Consider the following 25,473-nt stretch of genomic DNA (forward strand, 5'->3'; position numbering starts at 1 on the left):
CCTCCTTGCATCTTCTCTGTATTCAGCTGTAACACAGTTGTAAGCAGGCGTATCACCGAAGCCACTACTCTCCCCCACACTTTGCTCCTCGCTCCCACCCCTCTGCCATTGGCCGTGGCTCGTCATCCCTCGCCTTGGGTTTGTGCCGACACGCTGGAGCGTCACCTCTGTTCTGTCCCACGGCCCATACACCATTTCAGAATGAGGCGCGTAGAGAAACTATCAAATCACTTGCAGGACAACGACTTTGTCCGCGTCGAGCGACGCGGTGTGGTTGGGTTGATTCGCATGCTCAGCTCGGCGCCGCCGCATTCGCAGGTTGGCGGCTGCGTCCTATGTGCGCCAATGCGCGCGCAGATTCTGCGTGCCCTTAGGACACTAGAAGCTGACGTCGGCTGCCTCCTCATTGTGCTCACCTCGACTAGCCACCGGTTCTTCTCTAGCGGCATCGATATCACCAACTTCAGGGAGTGCTTCGTCTCTGACCCCACCGCGCAGCCGCCGATGCCTTCGTTGTCGGAACTCACGAGCGCTGTGGCACTGTGTCCAAAGGTCTGTGTAGCGGCCATTCAGGGACTGTGCTCCTCCTGGGGACTGGAACTCGCTTTGGCAGCGGACTACCGCATCTGCGAGGTCAACGCGCAGTTCCGCTTTCCGGAGGTGCGGCTGGGCATCACCCCCTGCGGTGGTGGTGCCCACCGCCTCGTCTGCCAGGTCGGCGTGCCGCAGGCGCTGAAGATGCTGTGCCGCGGCTGCCCCGTGTACGCGAAGGAAGCGTATCAGATCGGCCTTATCGACGTCCCCGCGTACAACGCCCCGCACTTGTGGACTGCGCTGGTGGGGTTCATTGAAAGCCACGTCACCGCAACCGGCCCAGACACGCCGGGCGGCAATGAAACGAAGGTAACCACCTTGCGCACGTTGAAGGATGCGCAGGCGGCTAAAGCGCTCGCCCTGTACCGCCGTCGCAGATGCCCTGCGCTCGCGAAATGCCCCTTCTTTCTGCGCGGGTGGTCTGCGTGGATGGAGCATCAGCTGCGTGGGTCCGTGCCGCGCGGGGTGCAGGCCCCGTATCAGGCGATAAAGGCAGTGAAGCTGGCTGCGATGCACAGCTGCTATCGCAGCGGATGTGGAGGCGTCCCGAGTGCTAAGGGTGCGGATGGCAGTAGCCCCACTTCCGCGTACGCAGCGGCAGAGCGGGCGCTGTTTGAGTCGTGTCTGCTTCTGCCCGAGGCGCAGGCGACTCAGCATTTGCTGCGGGCGTCCCAGCGGACGTCGACGTCGTGGGAGAAGAAATGGATCTCGCAACAGCGTCCGGTGCCAGGGCTCTCTACCCCAAGTGATCGAAGCTCTGCCGACAACGCTGCCGTCAAGCACCTTGTCTCAGCGGCCTCTGCCATCGACCCCGTCACTGTCGACGTCACAGAGCGGCAGGGACTGAAGAAGGTGGCTGTCATTGGCGCTGGCACCATGGGTACATCGATTGCGCTCATGCTGCTGTGGCAGCCGGAGATTGAAGTCTTTCTGGTGGGAGGGGATGCGCAGCGGCGCGAGGTTGCTCGCCAGACCATCGAGGACTACCTCCGCTCCCGCGTTCAGGCACACCGGCTGTCAGCGCACCGCTGCGACGACATGATGCGCCGGTTGCGTGTGACAGGCAGTTGCCTAGAGCAGCTTCCTTCGGTAATCGCGGACGTGGACCTTGTATTTGAGTGTGCACCGGAGGTCGCGTCCATCAAGCAGAGCATCTTCGCCCGCCTCGACTCCGTCTGCAAGCGCTCCGCGATTCTCGCAACGAGCTCGTCGGCGCAGGATGTGAATGAGCTGGCGAGCGTCACGCAGCGGCCCGGGCAGGTACTCGGCATTCACTTCTTCCCCCCTGCAAATGAGTCCCCGCTTGTGGAGGTAATCCGTGGCGCGGCGACAGCACAATGGGTTGTGGAGTGCATCATGCACCTGCTATGTCGGCTGGACAAGTACCCGATCCTATCCGCCAGCCGTCCCGGCTACGTTGGGACTCGGCTGCTGCTCGCAGCGCTCTACCAAGCATATGCAATGCTGGAAGACGGCTGCTTTCCACTACAGATCGACACGGCCCTGTGTAAGCAGTTCCACTTTACCCGTGGTCTCTTCGAGCTGGAGGACATCATGGGCCTTGATGTGATGGCCATGGCGCGCGCGTCCATGTACGCGGCGGCAGCGCGCGTCAACGGCCGGACGGCGCCTCCTCCCAAGAGGGTCGGCATCGAGCCAAGCGTCCCAAGCGCCATTGAGCTCAGCAACGCATGGTGCCTGCCAAGCCGCCATGTCTTCGACATCCCGGACGCTCTCATAGCCGCCGGCGCCCTTGGCCGCAAGACACGTGAGGGGTGGTACAGCTACGTGACACCGCAGGAGGCGACGCTGAAGTATCGCCTGCGGCATCCCATCGCATCTTGGCTGTGGACTGGATCTGCACGATACAACCAGGGCGCCGGCCAAGCCGTTGAGCCTGGGTCTGCTGCAGCTACTACCGAAACCGCGGAGCGCGCTCCGGCGGCATTGGATTCTTCTGTGCCATCAGCGGTGTCACCTTCGATCGCTGTGCCGCGCCACCGCTACCCGCTGGTCAGCCTGAAATCCCTCATACGGCAGCACAGCTACTCCACCGAGTACCGCACGATCGACTGCAGCAAGCGCCGCCGGGTGACACGCCGACCGTTCTGCGAGGAAGAGATCTTCGAGCGCATTGTGTTTGCAATGGTAAACGAGGCGGCCAAGATTATGGCAGACGGCATCATCACCGACGCGGCCGACATTGACTGCACCTCCGTCTACGGCCTAGGCTTCCCAGCGTGGAAGGGAGGATTGTGCTACTACGCAGATCGCGTGTCGGGAATCGACACGATTGTGCGTAAGATGGAGGTGTATCATCGGGCGCTCGGGTCGGAGGAGTTTCCGGCACCATGCTTGGCGTTGAGGGAGATGCAGGCGAAGGGCATGACGTTTGGGGCAATGTTTAAGTGAGTGGCAGCCGTAAGCGCACGAGCTGCACGCGACCGAATCGCCCCTGAGGAAATAGTTGAGCCAATGCTGTGGTGCCCCTGATTGTGTCTGCTGTGCAGTTCGGCGTGCAGACGGTTCTTTTTTCCCTTCTCTTTTGCAGTGGGTAGAGCAGTGTGGGAAGACGGCGGATGCCAAGCAATACGTTGCGTAGGATACGTATACCTCCGCGCACAATTGTGGCGCCCCACCGGCCGAGCTGCAAAGCAAGGCGCTCGCCAGTTTCCCCGCGGCTTTCAGCGCGGCATCGGCGCTTTTATACAGAGACGTGTGAGGGCGACGATTTTTCTCCCCTCTTAAATGTTTTTTTCTTGGGTTCGTTCGCGTACAAAAGAAGCGAAAAGAAATGAATGGGAGCGGCAAATGGGGATGTAAGCTTGAGGGACAGAAAAAAGGCTTCACACGCGCCCACGATGCATCTGCGGCTTTGTGAGGTATCGGGGTTGGGGGAACAAAGGGTGGAGGGACAGCCGTAAAACCCGTCCGCTTCGGCCAAGGAATCGCGCTGGCGAGGCAGAGGTAGACGAGGAGAGAGCGCTGCCCTAAAGAGCCCGCCTCTCCCCTCCCCTCCGATCCACACCTGCTCCCTCATCGTGCAGACGGCTTCCAGGTGTGCGTTCTGCACTGAGCGCATGTGAAAGCTGTTCAAGAGCTCGCCTGGCGCTGCTCATCGGAGGCTTGCCCTCGTATCTGGGTAAAGGCGAGGGGGGGCGAGGGCGGCGCTGGCCAGACACAGAAAGACTGCAGCCCTTTCATGCTAGTGCGTTCGCGGTTGTCTCTCTTTCTGTACTGCTCAGCTTCCCCCTTTTTTCCTGGATTATTTTGCGTCATGAGTTCGCTGTGATCCAGCCGCAAGTGCCATCCCTGCTCTTACCCACACCTGCAGCAGCTGCGCTTTACTCGTGAGGCACCCTTCTGGGTATTGAATGGCCCGCACCCTTTGTGGCCTTCCCCACTCCGCGCGCTGAGACTTTCTCCCTCTTTCGGGCTCCGCCTCCTCCACTCCCCTTCCGCCCGCCCTCACCCACACCTCTGGTTGTACCCCACACCAGCGCATATTCGCACCTGAACAGAGTGAGAAAACGGCACCAACAGCAAACCATCATCACTGGCACCCTTCGGACTCGGCCGCCATGCTCACCGCAAGTCGTCTTCTCCGTGGCGTCGCCGAGACCATCACGCGCGAAAACTTCAGTATATCCCGCCTCACGAATGGCCTTCGAATCATTACATGCGAAGATGGCAACGGCATCACCGGCATGGGACTTTTCTCTTTGAATGGCCCCAAGTTCGAGGAGGAGGGGAGCTTTGGCGCTGCGGCGGTAACGGAGTCCCTTCCGCTGCGCAGTAATATGCGTATGACGACCGAGGCAATCAGCCAGTCGTTGGGCGTCTTTGGCAACGCGTACAGGGTAACCAACAATCGTGAGGCGATGTCTGTCATGCTCATGATGCCGCGCTACCACCAGAGGGAAGGACTCGATGTCCTCAACGGGATGTGGCTGCACCCGACCGAGAGCGCCGACGAATTTGCCGTGGCGAAGGCACAGACTCTGCACCGCAGCTCTCTCGCCAGCCGAGACGCAACGAGCATGCTGTTTGAGCTCGTCCACAAGGCTGGCTGGAGCGGTCGTGGACTTGGCAATCCGCTCTCTCCGACGGAGGAGCAGCTGGAGCGACTGACACTGGAGAAGTTCCACGCCTTCCACCGCCGCTACACGACACCAGAGAGGACAGTGCTGGCGGCGACGGGGGTGTCGGACCACCAAGCGTTCGTGGAGGAGTCGGAGATGCGGCTGCAATTTCCTGAACCGTCGGCGCCGACGTCCCTCTCGTCTAGCACAGAGACTGCAAGCATGACCGCTGCGGCCACGGCTCAGACTCACCCGTACACGGGCGGCTGCGAGTACGTTCAGAACACCGCGGCGCCGGAGTCCATGAATAAGTTTCAAGAGAAGAACCTTAGTCACATGGCGCTCTTCTTCAAGGCCATTCCAATGGCCCATCCCGACTACTTCACCTTCTCAGTCATTCAGACACTGCTGGGTGGTGGCACCTCCTTCAGCTCTGGTGGCCCTGGCAAGGGCATGCAGACAAAGCTGTTTCGCGAGGTTCTGAACCGGGAGCCGAACCTTCACGGCATGGAGTGCATTACAGCGTGGTACAGCGACGGCGGCTTAATCGGCCTCTACGGCTCTGCGCCGCACGAGCACGTCGAGAACCTGCTGCGGATCATGATACATCAGGCGGCATCGATCAGCCAACGCATCACCCCGGCGCACCTGGAGATGGCAAAGAACCAGCTCAGCTCTCAGCTTATCCTCCTGGGTGAGGGACGCGAGCAGCTTCTGAACGACATGGGCTTCAACCTTCTCGTGCATGACTACACGATTACCCCCCAGGAGACCATTCAAGGCAGCGCCCAGGTGACCATGTCGCGCCTCCATCACGTTTGCGCGCAACTTCTGGAGCACCCTGTTACGTTTGCTGTGTATGGGGAGACGAAGGGGATGCCCGATTACCATCAGCTGGTCGCTGCTTTGAAGAAGTCTTATGCGTCCCTCAACAAGAGCACACTGGCTTGACGTAAACGTGAAAACGTGTAAACGGAAAAAAAAATCGGCAAAGGGGCGTGAGAAGAATCGGACGTCGTTGGGGACTCACTGTTCGGAGGAGGAGGAGGAGCAGGGTGGGTGGGTGGGGTGGGGGGCCAGTGGAACAGCTTGGCACACCAACCCAATGGCTGCCCCCTGCCGCTGCTTCTCCTTGCCTCTTGCGCCATCTACCGTGGAGGAGGTGTACGGGGATCGCACATCTGTTTCACATTCCCCTCCCTCCCCATTTTAAACACGCAGACGAAAAGCATTCTATTCGTTCACTTTTGGCTCTCCGTTTTCGGCTTCGACTTTTTTTTGCCCTTCTGTTCACAGATTGTGTGCATGTGTGGTTGAAAGGGGGTCAGTCTGTGGTGCTCTCCGCCCCCTCCCTCTCTTCCCTTTCGTGGCTCAGTGGCGAGCAGGTACGCGATTTCCGCGTGTGTCTGCCGGGGGATTTGTGCGCGCGTTTGTGGCTGTCGCCGTAGAGCCTCAAACTGGTGGGCCGCAAAGCAGGAACGCAATAGAGGTGGGTTGAGGATCTGCAACCGGAGTATATCCGAGGTAGGATCGCTTGAGAGAGTCGAGGGTGCCGGGAGCTGGCTGGCGTGACTTCTGCCTCTGCAGCCTTCACGGATCAAACGGAAGCCATCTGCTACCCAAACTGTGGGTATGCATCTCGGTACTCATGAGCCGCTCTCACTGATCTGCCCGTCCATGCTCATCTCGCCAGCCCTCTCCCCCTCTACCCTCTCTACTGGAGTGCGTTCTTCCACGTGCCTTCGTGGGTGTACACCACTGCTAACGAAGAACTTATACATCCGCTGTCGTTTACGCACACACACGCACCGGCCTAGCAGAAGAAGGGAAGCGCCAAGGACAAGGGAGGCGGTGAGCGAATCGATCTGTTACTCCTCTGGTGAGCACGATGAGTGTTTTAGATGCAGTTGTGGTGAACCAGACGATAATAGAGGCCGTGCGCGTGGCTCTCGAGCAGTACACCGCCGGGGGTCATCAAATCACCGCCAAAGCGAATGCGGCCGGCATGCCCACTGAGCAAGAGAATGTCATCCGTGGCGCGCTTCTTGCTGGGCTCAAGAGTTACTGGGCAGCGGCGCAGCAGCACGCCACCGGCGTGGCATCGCAGGGAAGCGCCAAGGAGATGGAGGGCAGTGCCCACTCCCATCCGGTGGGCGCCATGACCGCGATCGCCACGCGGACACTGAGTGCCGCTCTCGAGCAGCTTCAAAGAAATGCGACAGCGACGCAGGAGGTGGTGCAGCAGGCTCTGCTCAGCATTGGGGCTCACTTGCGCAGCGTTGCAAGCCACAGAGGAGATGATGATGAATCGATCGCCGCAGCTGCCGTCTACGCGGCCACCCCGGAAGTGACTCGGGCACTGGAGGCAGCCCTTTCAGCGCAGAGCGTTTTTGCGGCAGATGGTGTCAAGTCAGCGAGCGTTGCATCGCCGGTGGAGGCCAGAGGTGGTGTTGCGCAGCTAAGCGGCCTTTCTGCTGTGCAGTGGGTGTGGCTGCTCGCGACCCTTGTGCTTGGCTACGTGTTGGTCTCGTTTGTCTTCGGTCGTCTCCTTGGCTTTGGCGGCGCGCTGAATCGTCGGCGACCGCGGTCGAACACCGTGCTGATTGGCCTGCCCGACAGTGGCAAGACGGCACTGTTCATGCAGCTTGTGCACCATCAGCAGCTGCTCGAGTCCCGGACAAGTATGCACGCGAACATCGGGTACATGTGCGCAGCGGCGCAGTACGGTCTCTCGAAGGGAGCGAAGGGAGTGAGGGTCGTCGACTTTCCTGGTCACCCGCGACTGCGCGAGGGAATGCTACGCGCCATAAGTGAGGCTGTGAACGTCGTCGTTGTCATCGACGCTATCACTGTCCAAGACAGCCAACAAGAGGGGGTTTCTGCGGTTGCAGAGCTTCTCTTCAGTGTTTTACAGGCTCCTGAGTTCTACGGTGTTCAGCGGTTACTCTTCGCATGCACAAAGCGTGATGAGATCACCAGCTATACCTCCAAATCGGTGCGGAAGCTGTTAGAGGCGGCCATGGTTACCTCGATCGCGTCGCGGCAGAATGTGATAGGGCGCGTGGAAAGCGTTCGGGACAGCAGCAACACGGTCATTACCGGAGAGGGCAAGTCTGGCAGTGGCCGCCACGGCGGTCGCCGGTACCTGCTGTCGTTGGATGCCACGGACAACCATGACCTCGGCAGTGAGGCAGCTGCTGCACAGGGGCACTTGCGTGGAGCCTCTGGGGTGAGCGCAAAGAGCTTCAGCTTTGAGCAGCTGGGCATTCCAATAGCATTTGTGGACGTGAGCAGCCGGCCAAACGTGGCTGAGCACAAGTATTCGGTTACCGCCGTGGAGGACTTCCTGCTGAGGACTGGATGAGGAGGCGTAGTGCTCAGCGTTGAAGATACCGAAAGAGAAAAACGCTGCGCTTCGATTGTGTAGTTAGGTGGTGGTTGTGGGCGGCTGAAGGTCGGAAGAGGCTGTGATAGAGCGCACTGTTTTGGCAGAGGATGTGACTCGGTGCTTTTTTTGTGGTGCGCTAGACGAGCTCCTGTGCGTGTTTTTTACGCTTTTCTTCTCTCTTCGGTGGGCCGTTTCGCTGTCGTGTGCGCCGTTGTCTTTGCCGCTTGTCTGGCCCTTCTCCTGTGTGCGTGCGCGCGCGCTTGTCTGCTCCTTGACCCGAAGGCATCTCTCCTGCATTCCTCGTTCCCTTTCCCGCAACGCCCTTGGCTGTCACCTCTCGCTCTTTCTCTTTTAGTTTCCCGATCCGTGTGTGGTGTTGTGGCTGTATACTTGCCTAGCTGCGTACCTACGTACGCGTATCTGTCCGTTTACACGCATCCCTGCATAAGGCATTCATACACGTGACGATTCATATCTGTGCATGTTTGCGCATGCGTGAGAGTGCGTGTGTGCGCGCGCAGAGCCGTCGATGTGCGCTTCCTGCGGATCCTTCACACACACCTCGCCCGCGTACCGTTGCAGCATGACACGTGGAGCATCAGGAGAAGCGCCCCTCTGCCCCCGATGACAGGAGAGCGGCACCGCTCTCCATGTGCGGCAACTCAGCTCCGGCCCGTCTCCGCCACTCTCTCTCTCGCTCGCTCTGTGTGTGTGTCTGGGGGGGGCCGAGGGCCGACCGCCCCCGCGCCCTGTCAAGTCCCCAGTCACCGCTGGTGGGGGGAGGGGGATAGCACAGGCTCGACATGGTGCACCGGAGGGGGCGACCACAGCGCTGCATCGCTGCGGCTGTCGGCGATCAGGGCCGCGATGGCGTGACTCCGAGCTCGCTTTGCCCACTGGTGCGGGGAGCGTGAGCGGCCCGAGGGGGGCGCGAGTGGGCGGGCGGCGTGGTAAGGAGCGGCCGCGAGGCGGACTGCGTGTGCAGAGGCTGAGGCCGTGGCTGTGCTCCGGCGGCTGCGCCTGTGTGGTGGTGTAAGGTGTGTCTACGCGGCTGCTTGGCGCCGCGCGGCGGGGCCTGCGAGGAGCTGGGGGAGGAGGGGGAGGGGGGCCTAGAGGCTTTGATTAGGGCTGTAATGGTAGAGAACGGAGCCGTTAATTACGACGAAAAAGTGCTCTTTCACATGCGTTTCTCAGCCTGCGGCGCATACTCGCACACCCGCTGGCACGCGTGTCTCTACCTTGGGTCACCTTCAACTGTTTCTCATTTTTGTTCATGTCACCTCTTTGTCAGAGCGTGGTCGTTGCCGTACCGCATCAGCAGTACACAACGACGTGTACGTCGATGGAGAGGGCGAAGGGACTTCTTCTCAGGAACGGTGGAGCCCCTGCGTGCCCGTGAAAAGCACTGATGTACACTCGAGGTACATTGGCAGCGGGGCCGCTCGACTGTCGTGGCAGACACCCGTGTGGGACGCACCTAGAGAAAAAAAAGTGAGGGATGGTCTCTGTAGAGGTTGTGTGCGGTGCAGACATGAAGATAAGGGTGTCTGTTGAGGCGTAGGGGGTCAAGCCAATCGGCATAGCAGAGTCACACTCACAGAACAACAGCAGCAGCAATTACGACAAGGGTAAAGAGCCCCAACTTTGGGGTGTATGCGCGTATGTGCGCGCGCATGCCTGCAGTCAAGACGCTGTTCACGGCGGCAGCATCTCTCCGTGCGGAAAGGCACGCGCATACCGGCTCGGATAGACGTATTGCGCTGGGTAGTACGACTCTTCTCCCCCTTTCCCTGTTGCGAGCTCACGGGTGTTGCACAGGATTGAAAGCCAGTGCTTCGCGCAGTTGGCTTTGCGTCTTGTCCGCCGGCTGGACTCAGAAAACTGCGCAACGCAGCAGCAGCTGTGGCAGTGCCTGAGTTTTTTTTCTCTTGCCTCTGTCTGCATGGATGCCCGAGAAAAGCCCTACGCGTAAATGCCGGAACGGGCTGACACCGGTCTTTTCGGACTGTTCCTCCACCCACGCCAATGTGGGGATACTCCCCGTCTGTGTACTTCTCATCTCATTCTGACTTTTGTGCTTCTGCTATGCCGCTCCTGTTGCGGCTGCGCCTTCACCACCCTCCTTGTGGGACCGTCTTACTACCTCCAGTCCTGTGCGTCGGTGCACTCGCTCCTCGGCGCTCCATCGATCGCACACAAGCAGTAGTCTTCTCCCTCCCTTCCCCTCTACTCCCCCCCTCACTCACACACACACACACACACACAGACACTGAAGATCACCGCCGCGCTTTCTGCGTTTCTCCTTTGCTGCGCCAACTCCACCGCGGCTGTCCCCTTTTTTTCCACTCTGTTGGCTGTACACGGTGCTCGTGGCGTGACGGGGGTGCCCGCCAGCTCTCTCTGCAGGTAGTAGGGCCGACATCGATTTATATATCGGTGGCTGCTATTTTTGTGTGTAAGTGTGTTTAGGGGGGCGTCTGCTACGCGTTCCTCTTTTCCGCTGACCTTCTCTCCCACCCCAATCACACACACACACGCCGTCCCACCATAGCCGCGTCACTGAAGGAGGATGGAGCACTCCTCTGGGAGCAACGCAGCCGATGGCAGCGCCGACACGAATAGCTTCACTAGGTCCTCACAGAACCGTAGCCAGCATCCTCGCAGCCATGGAAGCAGTGCAGCTGCTGTGGGCATTGCAGCGGCCGCGTCGGCGAGCCGTGACAGCAGCCCTGCCGCGCGCCTCCACTCGTCGTCGCGAGTGTCGCTACAGCACGGCAAGGGCATCAAAGGAGCACCGTCAACCTTGCGCTCCGGCCTCACAAGCGCGACTTCTCGCGAAGAGGTGCGGAAGCGCATGCATGATGTGCGCGCCGAGCTGGAGGGCGCCATTCACGTGCTCGATGGCGGCATCAACCGGACGCCACTGCCACTGCAGTCGCGACAGAGCCTCGTCGGCGGAGTTCCGCATGAACTGCAGCTCCTCAGCAGCGGTGGCACGACTGGCAGTCGTACGGATGCGACGTCTGACATCGGCATTACGATGAACATTGCGAACGGCGAGCTCGGCAGCTCCTTTATGCGCTCATCCTTCATGTTTAACATGGGCAGGCGGATGAGCAGCAAGCGTGACTCGACGGTGGCGAGCATCCATGCGCAAAGCAAAGGTGCTCAAGAGGCGGGTGACCACAGCAGTGGCGGGCTCCAACGTAGCGTTTGTGGAGACACACACAGCTTGGAGTCGAGCCTTCAGTCGCTCTCCTTCGCTGGTGAGCGCCGCATGTCGGAGAGGTCCATGTCCGTGTACGAATCTTCACCAATGCGCCAGAACCGTGCTTCCGCCGCTGGTAACACGGCTGGAGCGACGCTGCCAAAACTTATGCAGCAGAATGCGCTACTCCAGGAGGCCGCCTATACTCGTCCGCCGTCGTTGACAGCGAGTGAGAAAATGGCATGGCGCAAGGCGACCACCACCATTGTCCTCTCTGAAACCCCAACCATCTTTCTCTATTCGCACCAGGACGAGGCGGTGTCGAACGAGCACGCAGATGAAGTAATCGCCGTTGTGGCGCGCAACGGCGACTGCGCAGCAGCAGAAGAGACGTACCGCACAGATGAGGGGACGCAATTCCACAGCACTGGCACCATCACGATGCGGGCCCCCATGAAGTCGGTCCAGGCAGAGGTTCACCCACCGGCAAAGAAGGACAGCGGACCCCTGCAGGTGACGCCGTGGATGCTGAAGGACGCGTACGCGGCGGCGCTAGAGGCGGCAGAAAGCGCCGATGAGGATGTCCTGGAGGAGCGGCAGCAGCGGGAGGACGACGCGGCAGGTGAGGAAGGCGGCGGCGATGACAGCGCTGTTTTGGAAGGCGCCGGCAGCATGGATGACGATTGTGAAAGCAGCGAGAACGGGCAATCTACCCTGGGTTCCTCTGAAACAGCGACGCGGACGATGAGCAGCGACGGCGGTATGCTGAACGTGTCCGGTGCTGCCGGTGCGACTGCTAGTGTGGATGCGAGTAAGCAGTGGATGCTAGCCGAGACGCTGCTGTCCACGCTGCGCATCATGGAGCGTGCAGTTGTGCAGAACAACATGGAGGCGGCGCAGCTTGCCTATCGAGGTATCACCGTTGACGCCTTCGATCGAGGCGCAGGAAATGCTGTGGACAGGAAAGCGGTAAAGCCCACTTCTTCAGCCAGGGCCACTACTGAAACTTCTGCGCTGCCGCCAACGGCGGTACCCCAGTCGCTACCAGCGGCTCTCAACTTGAACATGACACCTCTACCAGCCGTCCCAGTGGAGGGCACCGGAGAGGTCGCAAGGGGCGGAGAGGAAGCGAGAGTGGCGGCCGACGGAAGGGCGGCGGCATTGGGGAGCGGCTCGGGGGACTCGCCACTGGATGCCCGCGCGGCACGCACCTCAGAAGCCGCCGCATCTTCCAATTTGGGCTCACCGACGTCCGCTCTGCCGCTGCGACTGAGTGGGGGCGTTCGCCTTCTGTGGCGTTTCGGCTCACCGCTGCTGACACGTGGTCGTGGTGTGGCGTGCATGACGTGGAACCAGCGAGAGACCGACATACTGGCGGTGGGGTACACCGCATGTCGATCATCCCTTCTGCAAGGTGACGCTGGCATCAGGAATGACGATGGCGCGCCGTCGGTGCAGTGTAAGCGTGCTCAGGATCAAGAGGCGCACGGTATGGTGTGCTGCTGGTCGCTCAAGAATCCGTTGGCCCCCGAGCTCATCCTGTACCTGCGCAGCAACGCTGACGTCACCGCTCTCGCCTTCTCCTTTGAGCACCCCAGTCTGCTTGCCGTCGGCAGCAGCACCGGCGAGATCGTCGTGTACGATATCCAACACGACGTCGTTTTCCCTTCGATTGCTCCTGCTTTTGCCGGCGCAACCAGCGGCCAGCATACCGGCTCCATCTGTGAGCTGCAGTGGGTGCCGAAGGGGAAGGAGCAGGGCGAGTTCCTCACATCCATCTCCGCAGACGGCCGCGTGGTGCAATGGGCTGTGGGCAAGTCGATTGAGCGCGTACCACCAGATCTCATGCACTTGCAGCGCCAGCCAGGCATGCAAGTGGAGAAGGCCTTTGTCGCCGGTGTTGCAGAGGCGGAGGCGGAGGCGGCGGCGGCGCTGGCCGAGTCTGGAGCTGGTGGCAAAGGCGGTACGAAGATGTCGTCCCGACAAGTATTTCAGAGGGCCGCTGGCAGGGCTAAAAGCGGCAGGAACGGCGGCGGTGGCTCTGGGGCAGAGGAAGCGATCCTTTCCCGTAAATGTGGCGGCATGTGCTTCGATATTTGTCCTGCGGACACGGCAGTGTACATCGTCGGCACGGAGGACGGCTCCGTCCTGCAGTGCAGCAAGAGTCAGACGGAAAACTATGACTTTGAGTATGAGCCGCACTCGGAGCTGGTGTACCGCGTTCGGTGGTCGCCCTATAGCGCGGCGTACTTCCTCACCTGTTCGGCGGACTGGACCTCGCGTCTGTACAAGGTGGGCACCCGAAAGGCGCAGCTGCGCTTTCACAGTGTCCGACAAGACGCAGTGCAGGATGTGGCGTGGTCGCACACTAACTCCCTCATCTTTGCCACGGCGACAGCGCAGGGCAACGCTGAGGTCTGGACGGTGATGGATGCCATGTACCCCCGCGCCACCATCGAGTACCGCGACCACCGCCGCCTCAGCGCAGTTTTGTTCGCAGAGCAGGAGACACCGGTGCTTGTCGTTGGGGACGAGGAGGGCGACGTGACGGCATTCCGGCTGGATGGGTCGTCGTATACCCGGTGCGACCTTACCGATGACGAGCAGGAGTCATGGCTGGAAGAGGCGGTCCGGAAGCAACTGACTTAGCCCACGTTCTGCCAGCTCATGCGGACTAGAAGCGAATGTGGTAGACTGAATGCGGGGAGCAGGACGTGAGTCGCATGCTATGCAGCTGCCGCCCTTCCATATCGGGCGAGCGTGCGTGCGACTTGTTGTGGCGCCCCGCAGGAAAAGAAAGCGGTGGGGAGCGCACGAACAGGGCCTTTTTTATCGGAAAGAGGAGAAGCAAAGGCGTAAGAGGTCGCGGCGCTTGGGCTTTCGATGGCATCAGATACACGTGCCCTGGTGTAGGTTTGCACACACTGAGTGTGTGTGTGTACCTTCAGCTCCCCCCATTTTTTTCCTTTCTCTTCGTGATTTCGGTATTGCTTTAGATGGTATTCCCGGTGAAGATTGTATCCTCTGCACGTCTTTACATTGATAGATCTACGAGAGCGTGTACTTGCCCCGATGCCTCCATCACCGCGAGAGAGCCCTCAAGAGCAGGTGCTGTGATTGCGGCTACTCGGCTTCCAATAGGAGGGGCTGGGGGCGGGTAGAAGAGGGCGTACTCGTGTCTCGTGAGATCCTTTTTTTCCGATGTGTGTGTGTCTCTGTGTGTTATATGTGTGTTATGTGTGAATTGTTGGCGTGTACGTTTGGATGTATGCATAGCGCTGTCAGCCTCTCTTCTTCAGTCGTTTTCCCTGTCACTTTTGCCATATACATTTTTTTGTTGTTGATCTTCTCTTCCTTTCGGCTGCACCATGGCCGTTTTCCACGTCCGTACTTCCCCCTCCCCACACGCGTGTCCAAGGACGAGTGTATGGTCGTGCTGGGACGTGCGTGTGTGTGCATGGGGCGGCGCACCGGCTCGTTCCCTCATCTCCATTTTTTTGTTCAGCCGTTCGAGCTGAGCTTCTCAAAGCTTCCTTCAGACTCATGAGTGGGAACATACGAGCACGCCAAAGGCGGAAGACGAACGTGCAGAGGCTGAACGGGGCTCCGTCATGTCGAAGCCGTCCAACTGTCTCCTCCCCTCATGTTCTCCTCACGCCTCCGCATTCCTGTACTGACTACCCCGGCCCGTCGAGCTCTAGAGGCTGTCAGGGGTGCGTGAGTATCTGCACGTGTGCCTTGCGAGAGGGCTCTCTTTGATTCTTTACTGAAACCGTTTCGGCCTCTCTCTGCTCGAACACGAGCACGTGCGCGTGAGCGCAAGGTGCATTCGTGAACGTCTTGGCGCACGCGCAGGTGTACTGGGCAGCGGCCACAGATGCGGAGGCTGCCTTCTCCTCTTCCGTTTTTTTAGCTGTTTACCCTTCTGTGTTTTCAGCGCTGACTTCGCCTTGCTGTCCCGCATCCCCATCCTCTCCCCGCCCTTCTCTGACTATCCTCATTCTCACCCTCACCTTTTCACCACCACCCATGCCTTAACGTTAGTGTGTATATATATATTATCAGCGCAACCCTTCCTCTTCCTGAGCCAACAGTCACAGACGAGACGTATTTGGGTATCCCTCTCCATCTCTCTCTCTGTGTATTGTCTCTCACACGGCGCCTCGTCGAGCCTCTTCTCTTCACCACCGTCTCTCGGAGCTTCTCTTTCTCCTTCCGACGTCAGACGACATAGCAGACAAGGTGCATAAACGCACGCGAAGTCCCTCCCCCCCCACCATCAAGCACACACATATATATATGTGTGTGTGCATGCACTCGCACCTGCCGACGTGTAGCGATTCAGGTATTGAGCCTCGAGGTGAGGCAGAGGCACCACAGCCAGCAGAGCTTGTGAGAAACGCACTGTTGATGGAGACCAACTCGGCTGACAACACGAGCGACTCATCGCTCGGAGGCGCTATTTTTCCTCCCGCTGGGAACGAAATCGACTCCGTACCGCAGGAGGTCGATGCGCCCACGGGAACCACAGGGGACGGGCAGGAACACCGCACCGATGTCCTCATCGCCGCACAAGACGATGCCAATGGGAGTGCAGCGGAACAGAAAGCGGAGGGTGATGGCGTCAGCGACGCCACAACTGCTGTAGCCTCTACAGGTTTGCCGGCAAAGTTGCCGCTTTCCAAGAAGGGGAGCAAGAAGGCCGAGGGCGAGGTGAACTCACCAGTGGCAGTGCCCGTCTCAGACGAAGTCGGGTACAGTTCGGCTATCACCCTTGGTGCCAGCTCCACCAGTGAGCCGAAAAAGCTGTACCCGTCACCGTCGCCGCGCTCCTTGTACACTGGTCGGCAGGTGATCGCTGATGCATACAAGCTAACCGATCCGGTTTCGCCGGGCCCTGGCGGAAATTACAGCGCCGTGTACACTGCAGGCGGCCTCTCTGTTAACGGGCAGTACAAGACAATCGCTGAGGAGCATGCGGAGTTCCGCCAGCGCAACAAGGTAGGCGTCAACTACCACGGACCGGTGTACGTGGTCGAGGATGTGTGCGTGCCGTGCAACGCGTGTGGCGGCCCTGTCGACCCTGTGCGCCGCGTACCCGTCGGCTCCCTTTTCTTTCACGAGGGCTGCCTTCACTGCTTCCTGTGCGAGCGTCGCACCGGTGCCGCTGGTCTTTATTTGCAGGCTGATCGTCGAGCTGTCTGCAGCGATTGCGCTGGTCGAGGCTACGAGCACTGGGTGCCGCGCAAAGAAGCTCAGTCGCGCGGCATGGTATACGGCGCCATTCGCGGCGAAGTGCATGCCGCTTTAGATGCACACGACCGTGACGCGGAGCAGCGGCGGCTGCGGCGGCGCCGGAACAGTGAGCAGAAGCGGCTTATCGCCGGCCTGCCCAGTAAAGCGGGCGGTGCCTTCTCGACTCTGAACAAGGCCACCATACCAGGTGCTCTACCGCCGTCTCTCGCCATTTCCAACGTTCACAACTGCCGCAACACCAGTGTTCGCTCCTTCGCGCTGATGGAGCGGCAGCAGTACTACACCCAGAGCGACAACAACGTGATCATGGCGTTGCCCACCTCGGCGGCGCGGTCTCCTTGCGTGAGCGGCAGCCAGCAGGGCAGAGCTGCGAAGGCGCAGCGAAGCATCACACACGTGCGAGGTGCGTGATGCTGATCTACGTATAGCCGTCGAGATTTCAAGCATGTATGATACTCTGTCTCTGCCGCCGCTCTCTGGCGTTCGCGGGCAGTACAGCGAAAGGGTTGATGCACTCCTCGTCATGAGGGCGACCTGCAACGAATCAAACATACAAACACACACAGAGGAAGCTCCTTTCTTCCCCCCACGCCCCCCTCTCTCCCTCTCTATATATCTATTCCTTTGGCGGTGGCAACCGCCTTTTTCTTGCTGAGTCGGACTGGGCGCGGGAGCCTGTGTGTATTGGTGCAATGTATAAACTTTTATGTGTGTATTGGTGTATGCGTGTGTGCGTCCGCGCGTACCCAATGGAGTTCCCATCGCCACACCGCTTGCGCACGCCACTAATCATTGTGCGCCTGACGGGGCATCTGATCCTGCGTCTCAATTTTTTTCCGTCTCCGTTTCTCTCCCTTCGCCCTCCTCCTCCTCCTTTTTCCCATCGATTTTGCGAGTCTATTGGTGCATGACCGCTTTGTGAGGCAGGAGGAGAAGGGCAGATGCCGTATGGGAAGGCGCCGGCGCGTAGGTAGCATCGATTCTATTTCGCTTGCCTTGTGCGTCCTGTTACCTTCCTGCGCCAGTTACTGATCATCTGGAAGCCATTGACACCGTCGAATGCAACCGTCGTGTGCGCTTATCCGCCCCCTACCCCCACCCGTCCGTACCCGCTCCCTCCCTCCCTCTCTCTAAGGTCACTCTCGTTGCTTATCGCTGGGCAGTCGTGTGCTTCTTGGCCGTACAAAGTGAAGCACTTTACGCCTCGCACTCTGTTTGTGGGTACTGTCGACGCCATTCTTTTGACGTCCGCGTCTAACTTTGCCTGGCTTGCATTCGAGGGCTTCTCTGCGAAGGACGCTGGACGGATAAAAGAGAACATAGCGGGACCGTTGCCAGCAGTCCATCGGCCTTCCTCTTTTTCTTTAGATGCACAGGGCCTCGATACACGTCCATACACGCGCACACACATCAGGAGAGAGAGCGAGTGAGGGACAAGCTGCTCCGACTCTCGTCGTACGTGCCACTACGTCATCTCGCTCTCTGTGCAAATCCCTCCATCTATCCGTCGTGTCCCCATACCTGTGGAGGCGCGCACACAGACGTGTATCGCTCGCCTCTTCACACCGTTCCTCTGCATCTCCGCTCGGCTTCCTCCCTGTTTTCGCAATTTTTGCTGCTGCTTCGCCGCGGTGCACGACGGCCACTCCACGACGGGAGCTTTGGCAAGGAAAGTGAAGGCGGCATTACCAAGAGGCTGTAAACAGCGCAGCTTACAGAAGTTGCAGTGCCGTGGAGGCTGATGTGAAGCACATGCGTCTTGCGTATGACTCGCGTGTGAGGCTATTCAGCACCTCTCAGCCCTAGCGCTTGCGCTTCTCCCCCTCTACTTCTTTGCGTGCGTTCGTTGCAGAACGCCCTGCTGCAGGGGGCCTCATTCTTATTTCGGTGCCCTGAAGCTCTCCGCTCGCCGGAGGAGTACAACGGGGACCAGAGGCGAGCGCTTTGTGCGTGGTCCTCTCCCACAATGCCGACATTGGACGCGCAGCCTCTGCATGACACGAAACGCATGATCGGCAGCGATGTGAAGCTGGCAAAGTTCGATCGCCAGCTGCGTCTCTGGGGTGCTGACGGGCAGGCGGCCCTCGAAGCAGCGCATGTCGTCGCTCTCGGTGCCACGCCGGCTATCGCTGAGGCGCTCAAGTCGCTCGTGCTCACCGGTGTACAAGCCATCACCCTCGTAGACGAGAGGGTTGTGTCTGGCGAGGATGTGGCCACCAACTACTTCGTGACACCGACGGCGGTCGGCTGTCCTTTGGCGGCGACGGTCCTGCAGCACACCATCACTTTGGGGGAGCAGTGCCGTGCTATACCGGTGCAGGAATATCCTTCAGAATGGGTCGCCAATTACATAACCGCGGTGGAGGAGGACTGGACATCTGGCTACGCATACTGTGCCCTAGATGGCACCGCTGCCTCACCGAGGGAGGCGCAGGCTGGGCCGACGATGCCGATGTCGGCTGTACAGCGGCTCGTCGCGCGTTACGCACTACTAGCAGCTTCGAGCGGTCCTGCGTCGGCGGGGAATGCGGTGGCGGGTGACTCAACACACCAGCTGTTGACTGCCGACGCACCACCCGCTCCACCAAGTCTCATCCTTGTCAGTGAGCGCTACGGCGACCTGTCATCAACGTCCTCGCTGCTGCGGACTTGCGAGACGCGCGTGCATCCTGATGTACCCGTGGTGCTCGTCCGAAGCAGCGGTTTTCTCGGACTGCTTCAAACGTACGGCCGCGATCGCGTCGTCACGCGCCCGCAAAACCCGTCGCAGGTGCAGATGGAGGACCTGCGCGTGTTTGAGCCGTTTCCGGAGCTTCAGGCGTGGTTCGACGCGCACGACCCAGACGATATCGCGCAGTTTCCGGCGGACAACGTTGAGGCCATGACCCTGCACAGCTACCTCCCATACCCTTGTATTGTGCACCATGCCTTCCGCCGGTGGTGGGCTGCCCTGCCTGAGGAAGAGAAGAACGCTCGGCAGCACTCGCCGTCTTGCTCCATCTTCCCACTAGCTGCAGAGGACTACCGCGCCATCTCCTCCATCGTTGGTGGAATGATGCGACGGCAGAGCCCTCCCGAGGAGGCCTTCGTGGAGGCTATGGAGAAGTGCACCGCGAAGCTGAACCGGCCAGTTATTCAGCAGTTACCGGAGGGGCTCGCGGAGCTGCTGGGCGATGCTCGGTGCGCGGACCCGATGCGTGCTGTGAGGGCGGCACAATCGCGCGTCTCACCAGTAGCATTCATGTCGTCGTCTCGCGCGGCGCGCGAGGCGGCAACACTGCTTGTTTGGACCTCTCCAGATGTGCTCGTGTGGTTCATCCTACAAGCTGTGCAGCTATTCGTGACTGGAAAAGTCGGTAGCGAGCTGGAAGCGGGCAGCAGAGCATTCACCAAATCGTTCGCCGTGCGCGCAAGTGAGACTGGAGGGGAGGAAGAGGAGGACGGGCGCGCGGCCAGCTACACAACGGCGATGCCTTTCCAGCCCGTGTGCGCTGCCTATTGCATGCCTTACTCGGGCTACGTCCCTGACTTCACGACCACCACGACCTGGTACCGCGAGCTGCAGGACCTGTATCATGCAAAGCACGCCAGGGATGTGGCGTGCATTGCAGCAAAAGCGCTGGACCTCGTAAAGGAGGCTGTCCTGCAGGAAGAAGAGCTAGCTCATGGCAACGAGGGTGAGGAGCAACAGCGAGGGCGCGCCCCGTCGACGGCGGCGCTGATGGCGGCGAAGGTGAAGCCGCTGGTGCAAAAGTACTCGGCGTCGGTGGTAGAGAACATCTGGGACATCCGGGGTGTCATCTTCTCTGCCGCCTACCGCGCCGCTACTGAGGCCGAGTGGCGGCAGCGACTGGGACAACGGCTGGTGTGGCTGACGCGTCACATTTCCTTCGACGTGGAATGGAACGCCAGCGCTCAGCGGGCAGCGTGCTTATCGGTAGCCTATTTCTGCAAGGAGGAGCTTCAGCGTCGCACCGTGAGGGCTGCAGAGAGCGGCCTGAGCGGGAGCGCCATCGCGCAGGAGGCTGCCGTGCTCATGTCGCATGCTTCGCAGTCAGAGGCCCTACTCGACAGTGAAGATGGCGACGGGTTGGCTCTTCGGCCCTCAAACGCGCCGTTAGCGCCGTGGTGGTACGGGGAGGGCTCGCGAGAGCTTCTTGATCAGGCGTGCGAGGAGGTTGCGCGTTGGGGCATGGCCAAATTGTGCAAAGGCGGTTGTGTGCAGCTTCCCTCTGTAGCCGCGTCGACGGGCGCCTTGGCGGCGCAGGAGGCAGTGAAGCTGCTCATGCGCATTCGCGTGCCGTGCGCACACCCGATGCTCTATGACGGCTACACGAACAAGGTGTTCATGCTGTGAGACTACCTTATATGGTGCGAATAGGTGTGTGTACGCTTCCTCGCCTCGCCCCTCTCCACACGCTCATGGCTGCATTTCTTCTTTACCGCAGGACAGTGAAGAAGAAAAAAGGGGAGCGGAGGGGCTGACGCAAAAGCAAACATAGAGGCTGAGAAACAGGCGAAAGCACAACCGCTTGACTGACTTATCAGGGCCCCTCGGCGGAGCAGCTGGCAGTACCCACTGGCGCTAGCACCATTGCCACTTCAGCCCTCTTTCTCTCTTCTTCAGCCTCTTCCCTCTGCAGACTCCCGCTGAGCGACAGAAAGAGGGAGGTGGGGCACCGATGCCCCATCCCATCATCCGGTATACGCATCTGAGGGAGGGGGGGAGGTTGCGGACAACGTGCCCAGAAGGCACCAAACACCACATTCGATTTGGCCAGTTCAGGTACTGAGCTGCTCTGTCCGACACCCCTCCCCTTCTCCTCGTGCCAATGCACCCGCGTCTGTGCGCTCGAAGACGTCCTCGCCTCGCTCTTGATTGTCTCCCTGTTTCCTCCACCGTTGCTACCAGAAACCCCGGCATGACCTCCCGTATACCACTTCCACTGCGACTCGTGCAGTGTGACTGGTGGCTGGCCACAGAAAGCGGCAGAAGCAGCAGCGGGAGCGTTAGCGCCCGCTCCCGTGTCCTGACTGCGTATAAGCCGAGCGGCCTCCCATGCTACGCCGCGTCACAGGTGAGCGCTGTGGCCGCCAGTGGTGGTGACGGGCGGCGCCTGTGCGCCATTCACACACGACACACACATCCCGCATCATATTCGACGCCCATTGTAGCGGCGGGGCCGCAGCCGCATCCTGACGACCCGAGCGACTCCCTCCTTACGCGTGTCGTGGACTCTGCCCTGCCGGGTTGTGCGCCATACGTGGCACTGCCTGTTGTGTCATCCCTTCTGCGCCGCGGAGGTCACGACACCGCAGCGGCCGCGCAGCTGAACCAATGGACCAGTCGCCACAAGGGTGTCGTCGTGTTGACGCAGACGCCCAGCGACGCTCTGTTCTTGCGCAATGCTGCACAGCTTGACCTCGTACAGCAGACGTACCGAGTAGTGTGTCGCCTTCCAGCTGGTGTAGCTTCAGCGGTGCGTCGGTATTTGCGCACGCACCTCAGCGGCACCCAGCTGGGTAAGGCTACCAATGGCGCGTCCACGGCACCGGGGATGCTAAACCCATACTTGCAGGCCCACCGAGAACGGCGACGTGAGCAGCAGGCGCTTGTAGACCTCAACGTCGGCATTCCACTAAGCGCTGAGTCTCTCTCTGCGACAACAAAGGCCAGAGCCGTGTCGGTGTCCACTTTAGCCAGCGATGCGCGCCTACCGCCGAGCGTGCGCCCGCACCCGCTCGTCACAGGTGGCTTCTTCGACGTTGCACGCGGGCAGCTTCGCGTACGGAGTAACCTGAAGTGCTATATACGGGCGCAGGCGCCGCTGACGGAACCCTCGGCAGCGCGCGTGCACCAGTGGTCTCGACTGCAAAGTCTTTTTCGCGCACCTGCTGCTGCCACGCTTGGCCACGGCTGTGGCGCTAGCGATCCCATCGAGGACACGAGCGAACTCCGACACCCCTGGATGCGATCTTCATGGCGCCTCGGCGTCTCCGTTGATGCTCCCTACATGCAGTGCGCCGTCGCAGGAGTGGGGGAGGGCGACGGTGATGACCGCCGTTCTAGCGTTCCTGCGCCGCGCGGCAAGTTGCTGTCAATGGAGGTCCAACTGGTATCCCTGTCCCCGCGCGACGACAGCGACATGGCCTTGTACGAGGTGCACACCCACGGTGACACCACCGCTGACGAGGTGGCCGCTGTGTTCCAGGCAGAGGGCCTGCGCGTTATTAACGACTACGTGCAAGATGTGTCACTCGCAATGGCTGTAGAGGAGGTGGCGACGCGCATGCGGGTGGCACCACCTGGCCTGTTGCAAGAGCTCCCGATGGGTCTGCAGCACCGCCTTCGCTCGGCCACAGCAGAAGAGCTGGTGGCGCTACCTCTGACGCGTATGCCGTTGGAGGATGCCGATCGCCTTGCTACTCAGCATACCCTCCAGCAACTGTCCTCGTTGCCGTCCTTGCTGCCGTTTTCAGATGATGTGGACCAGCTTCGGCAGGTGGTCGCCGCCGCAGCGTCGCCTGCCGTCAGTAACACGCGCCATCCTCTTCAGCGTCTCCTTCTGCATGCCCTCTCGTCGTTTGACCTGACAAAGGAGACGGACCGCCGCGTTTACGAGCAGGTAATGGCGTTGACTCTCGGCAATGGTGTTGAGTGTACCGGCGTTGTCTTCCCAGACCCATCGGACGCAGGCAACGTGCATGTTTTGCAGCAGCTCTGGCTCACTTACGAGCAGCAGCGGCAGCGGTACCCATCTCTGGCTGATGCGGTGCGCGCGGCGCGACAGCATCCGCTTGCATCTTCACTGCGGTACACTACTCGCACCGTGTTGAATGATTCGGCTGGGCTGGCCCGTGTCCCGCTACTGGCAGATGTGATGGCAGGCGCAGCTCTAGGGATGGCTGCGGAGGTGTGCTCCCCCGCTCGAATCGGTGACGTGTGTGGCGCCCGCGGCGAGTGCAGCTTCACTCAGGCTGTTGAATTGTGCAGCACGTTCTCGTGCTCGCCGACGCTCAAGGCTAGGTACAGATTAGGTGATGACGACGCCGGCGGTCAGATGGCTTCTGCGCTGACAAGCTTCAATCACCCGGTAGCTCGATGGCTGCAAACAGAGGTTCCACCGCCTTATGAGACCGCCTTCCAAGAGTGGTGCGCCGCCTCTGCTGCTCCGTCGTGCTGCGCCGATGCGGCTGCTGCAGGTGTGGAAATCGTCTCTCTCTGGCCTTCACCGCAGAGTCTGCTGGGGCGCTGCCACGTCCCACGAACATGGGACGATGACAGGTCTGAACCTGTCGCAAAACGCCCTCGCGCAAGCGACGACAGCAGCCACGCAGCCGCGACACTGCAGGAGACGCTTGCGGAGCACATCCGACTACCAGTGCGTGTGTTCCTCCGTGTAGAAGAGTTGGCAGAGCTGCAGTGCGCGCACTGTGGGGGAGTAGGGCACACGTGGCAACACTGCGTTGTGCGCGTCTCGGAGGCTATGGCGGCGGTGGAGGGGGATGGTGCGGCAGCCAAGCACTCACTACTCCCCGAGCGCATTGCGAGAACCGCGGATGCGCTACCGGTCTCAGAAGTGATGCCGGCTATTTTGGAGAGCTCCGTGATGGAGAGCGAGGGACTGACCTCCACGGACGACGCGGTCGCTGCCCTCGCGGAGGAGCGGGGTGCCCTTGCGCAGCATCGTCGGCAGCAGCAGCTTGTGTGCATCGGTGGCGACGGTGGCGCTTCTGCGTCGCGGTCATCACCTCTGTCGCCGTTAGCAGTCGACACTCCACCCATCGCCGTGCCAAATATCGCCGCAACGCAACGTTTCAAGGCTGAGCATGCCCTGCGCAACGAGTCTGGCAAACCTGTCATGCACCGTCGTGCCATGCGATGCGTGTACTGCGGTGGCCGTCATCACGTGGCGGCGTGCCCGACGCTGCGGGCGCAGGATAGCGAGTCCGATGCGCGCAGTGCCGACGCTGCAGGTGACGCTGCGCCAGGGCCCACGGCCTCGCTGCCTGGTTCGCGTGAGAGTGAGCCACTGCCTTTCTGCATCAAGTGTGGGCGAACCGGCCATCTTTACACACGCTGCCGCGACGTTCCGGTACATCTGCATCACGCGACGCACTGCCCCATCTGCCTCCAGGCGCGCACCAAAGCCTCGCACGATCCGGTGCACTGCCCGCAGCGAGTCCCTGCACCCGAAGGCTACCGGCTTGACGGGATACCAGCGTTGACAAAGGAGGACAGCAAGCACAGCAAAACATCACCGTGGCGGTCATCCAGCCGGCCACAGGCGCTCTTCGATGAAGGTCGTCGTGAGGCGGTGACTGATAGACACCAGCGGATCCGCGGGAAGCGCGCCGGCGGCACGCCTTCTCAGCGGCGGCGACGGGGCTCCGTTCTAATCGCGGACAGCTTCATTGACGGGAAGTGAGACGCCGTGCACATGTGCTTTGTTGCTAATGAACCTCTGCCAGGTGCGTCCAGTTCAGGCCTGTGTAATGACAGTTGGATGGTAAAGCAGGTACTGCGTGCGGGCTCGGTTGGCAAAGCTGCTCGACATGTACTGTCGAGATGGGAGGAGAGCAGAAGAGGGTCATACAGAGGGAGGTATCTCGGGTACTGTGTATCAATTCTGACGTGCCTTCATTCCTGCCGTTGCCACGGTTCTGCCACGGGCGCTATTACCACTGCTCGTGGTGCAGCTGGCCACCACTCCCCCCTCGGCCATCGTCTGGTGTGTTGCGGCGCACCATGTATTCTTCATGAGCACTTTGTTGGCTACGGGTGAGGACGACAAAGATGGCGGTGCCACGCCGCTTCCTCCGCCTCTCAGTCCCACTCCCCTGAGAAGCGTAGGCGCCTCTGCCTCCTCCCCCCGCTGGGTCGCACTTGGCAATTCTGCACTTCCCCCTCCCCCTCCCCTTTCCATGAGCGTTGGCCTGCCGAA

General features: G+C 60.5%; 7 protein-coding genes across 7 annotated transcripts; all 7 read left to right on the top strand.

Moving 5' to 3' along the window:
- Window positions 1-201: 201 nt before the first annotated feature.
- On the top strand, window positions 202-3,006 carry LSCM1_02768 (uncharacterized protein; the record flags this gene model as incomplete). Its single annotated transcript, XM_067320343.1, has 1 exon — window positions 202-3,006. One exon carries the CDS (start codon window positions 202-204, stop codon window positions 3,004-3,006), a length of 2,805 nt encoding a protein of 934 aa, XP_067175718.1.
- Window positions 3,007-4,175: 1,169 nt separating this feature from the next.
- LSCM1_02769 (uncharacterized protein) lies at window positions 4,176-5,627 on the top strand (the record flags this gene model as incomplete). Its single annotated transcript, XM_067320344.1, has 1 exon — window positions 4,176-5,627. The coding sequence occupies one exon, from the start codon at window positions 4,176-4,178 to the stop codon at window positions 5,625-5,627; it is 1,452 nt and encodes a 483-aa protein (XP_067175719.1).
- A 937-nt stretch (window positions 5,628-6,564) lies between these two features.
- Window positions 6,565-8,040, top strand: LSCM1_02770 (uncharacterized protein; the record flags this gene model as incomplete). Its single annotated transcript, XM_067320345.1, has 1 exon — window positions 6,565-8,040. The coding sequence occupies one exon, from the start codon at window positions 6,565-6,567 to the stop codon at window positions 8,038-8,040; it is 1,476 nt and encodes a 491-aa protein (XP_067175720.1).
- A 2,593-nt stretch (window positions 8,041-10,633) lies between these two features.
- LSCM1_02771 (uncharacterized protein) lies at window positions 10,634-13,921 on the top strand (the record flags this gene model as incomplete). The annotated part of the gene is made up of 1 exon (XM_067320346.1): window positions 10,634-13,921. One exon carries the CDS (start codon window positions 10,634-10,636, stop codon window positions 13,919-13,921), a length of 3,288 nt encoding a protein of 1,095 aa, XP_067175721.1.
- Window positions 13,922-15,682: 1,761 nt separating this feature from the next.
- Window positions 15,683-16,939, top strand: LSCM1_02772 (uncharacterized protein; the record flags this gene model as incomplete). The annotated part of the gene is made up of 1 exon (XM_067320347.1): window positions 15,683-16,939. One exon carries the CDS (start codon window positions 15,683-15,685, stop codon window positions 16,937-16,939), a length of 1,257 nt encoding a protein of 418 aa, XP_067175722.1.
- A 1,555-nt stretch (window positions 16,940-18,494) lies between these two features.
- LSCM1_02773 (uncharacterized protein) lies at window positions 18,495-20,885 on the top strand (the record flags this gene model as incomplete). Its single annotated transcript, XM_067320348.1, has 1 exon — window positions 18,495-20,885. The coding sequence occupies one exon, from the start codon at window positions 18,495-18,497 to the stop codon at window positions 20,883-20,885; it is 2,391 nt and encodes a 796-aa protein (XP_067175723.1).
- Window positions 20,886-21,450: 565 nt separating this feature from the next.
- Window positions 21,451-24,957, top strand: LSCM1_02774 (uncharacterized protein; the record flags this gene model as incomplete). The annotated part of the gene is made up of 1 exon (XM_067320349.1): window positions 21,451-24,957. The coding sequence occupies one exon, from the start codon at window positions 21,451-21,453 to the stop codon at window positions 24,955-24,957; it is 3,507 nt and encodes a 1,168-aa protein (XP_067175724.1).
- Between the last annotated feature and the right edge of the window lie 516 nt (window positions 24,958-25,473).

The sequence above is a fragment of the Leishmania martiniquensis genome, chromosome 33 (assembly GCF_017916325.1).
Source record: "Leishmania martiniquensis isolate LSCM1 chromosome 33, whole genome shotgun sequence".
Taxonomy (NCBI): domain Eukaryota; phylum Euglenozoa; class Kinetoplastea; order Trypanosomatida; family Trypanosomatidae; genus Leishmania; species Leishmania martiniquensis.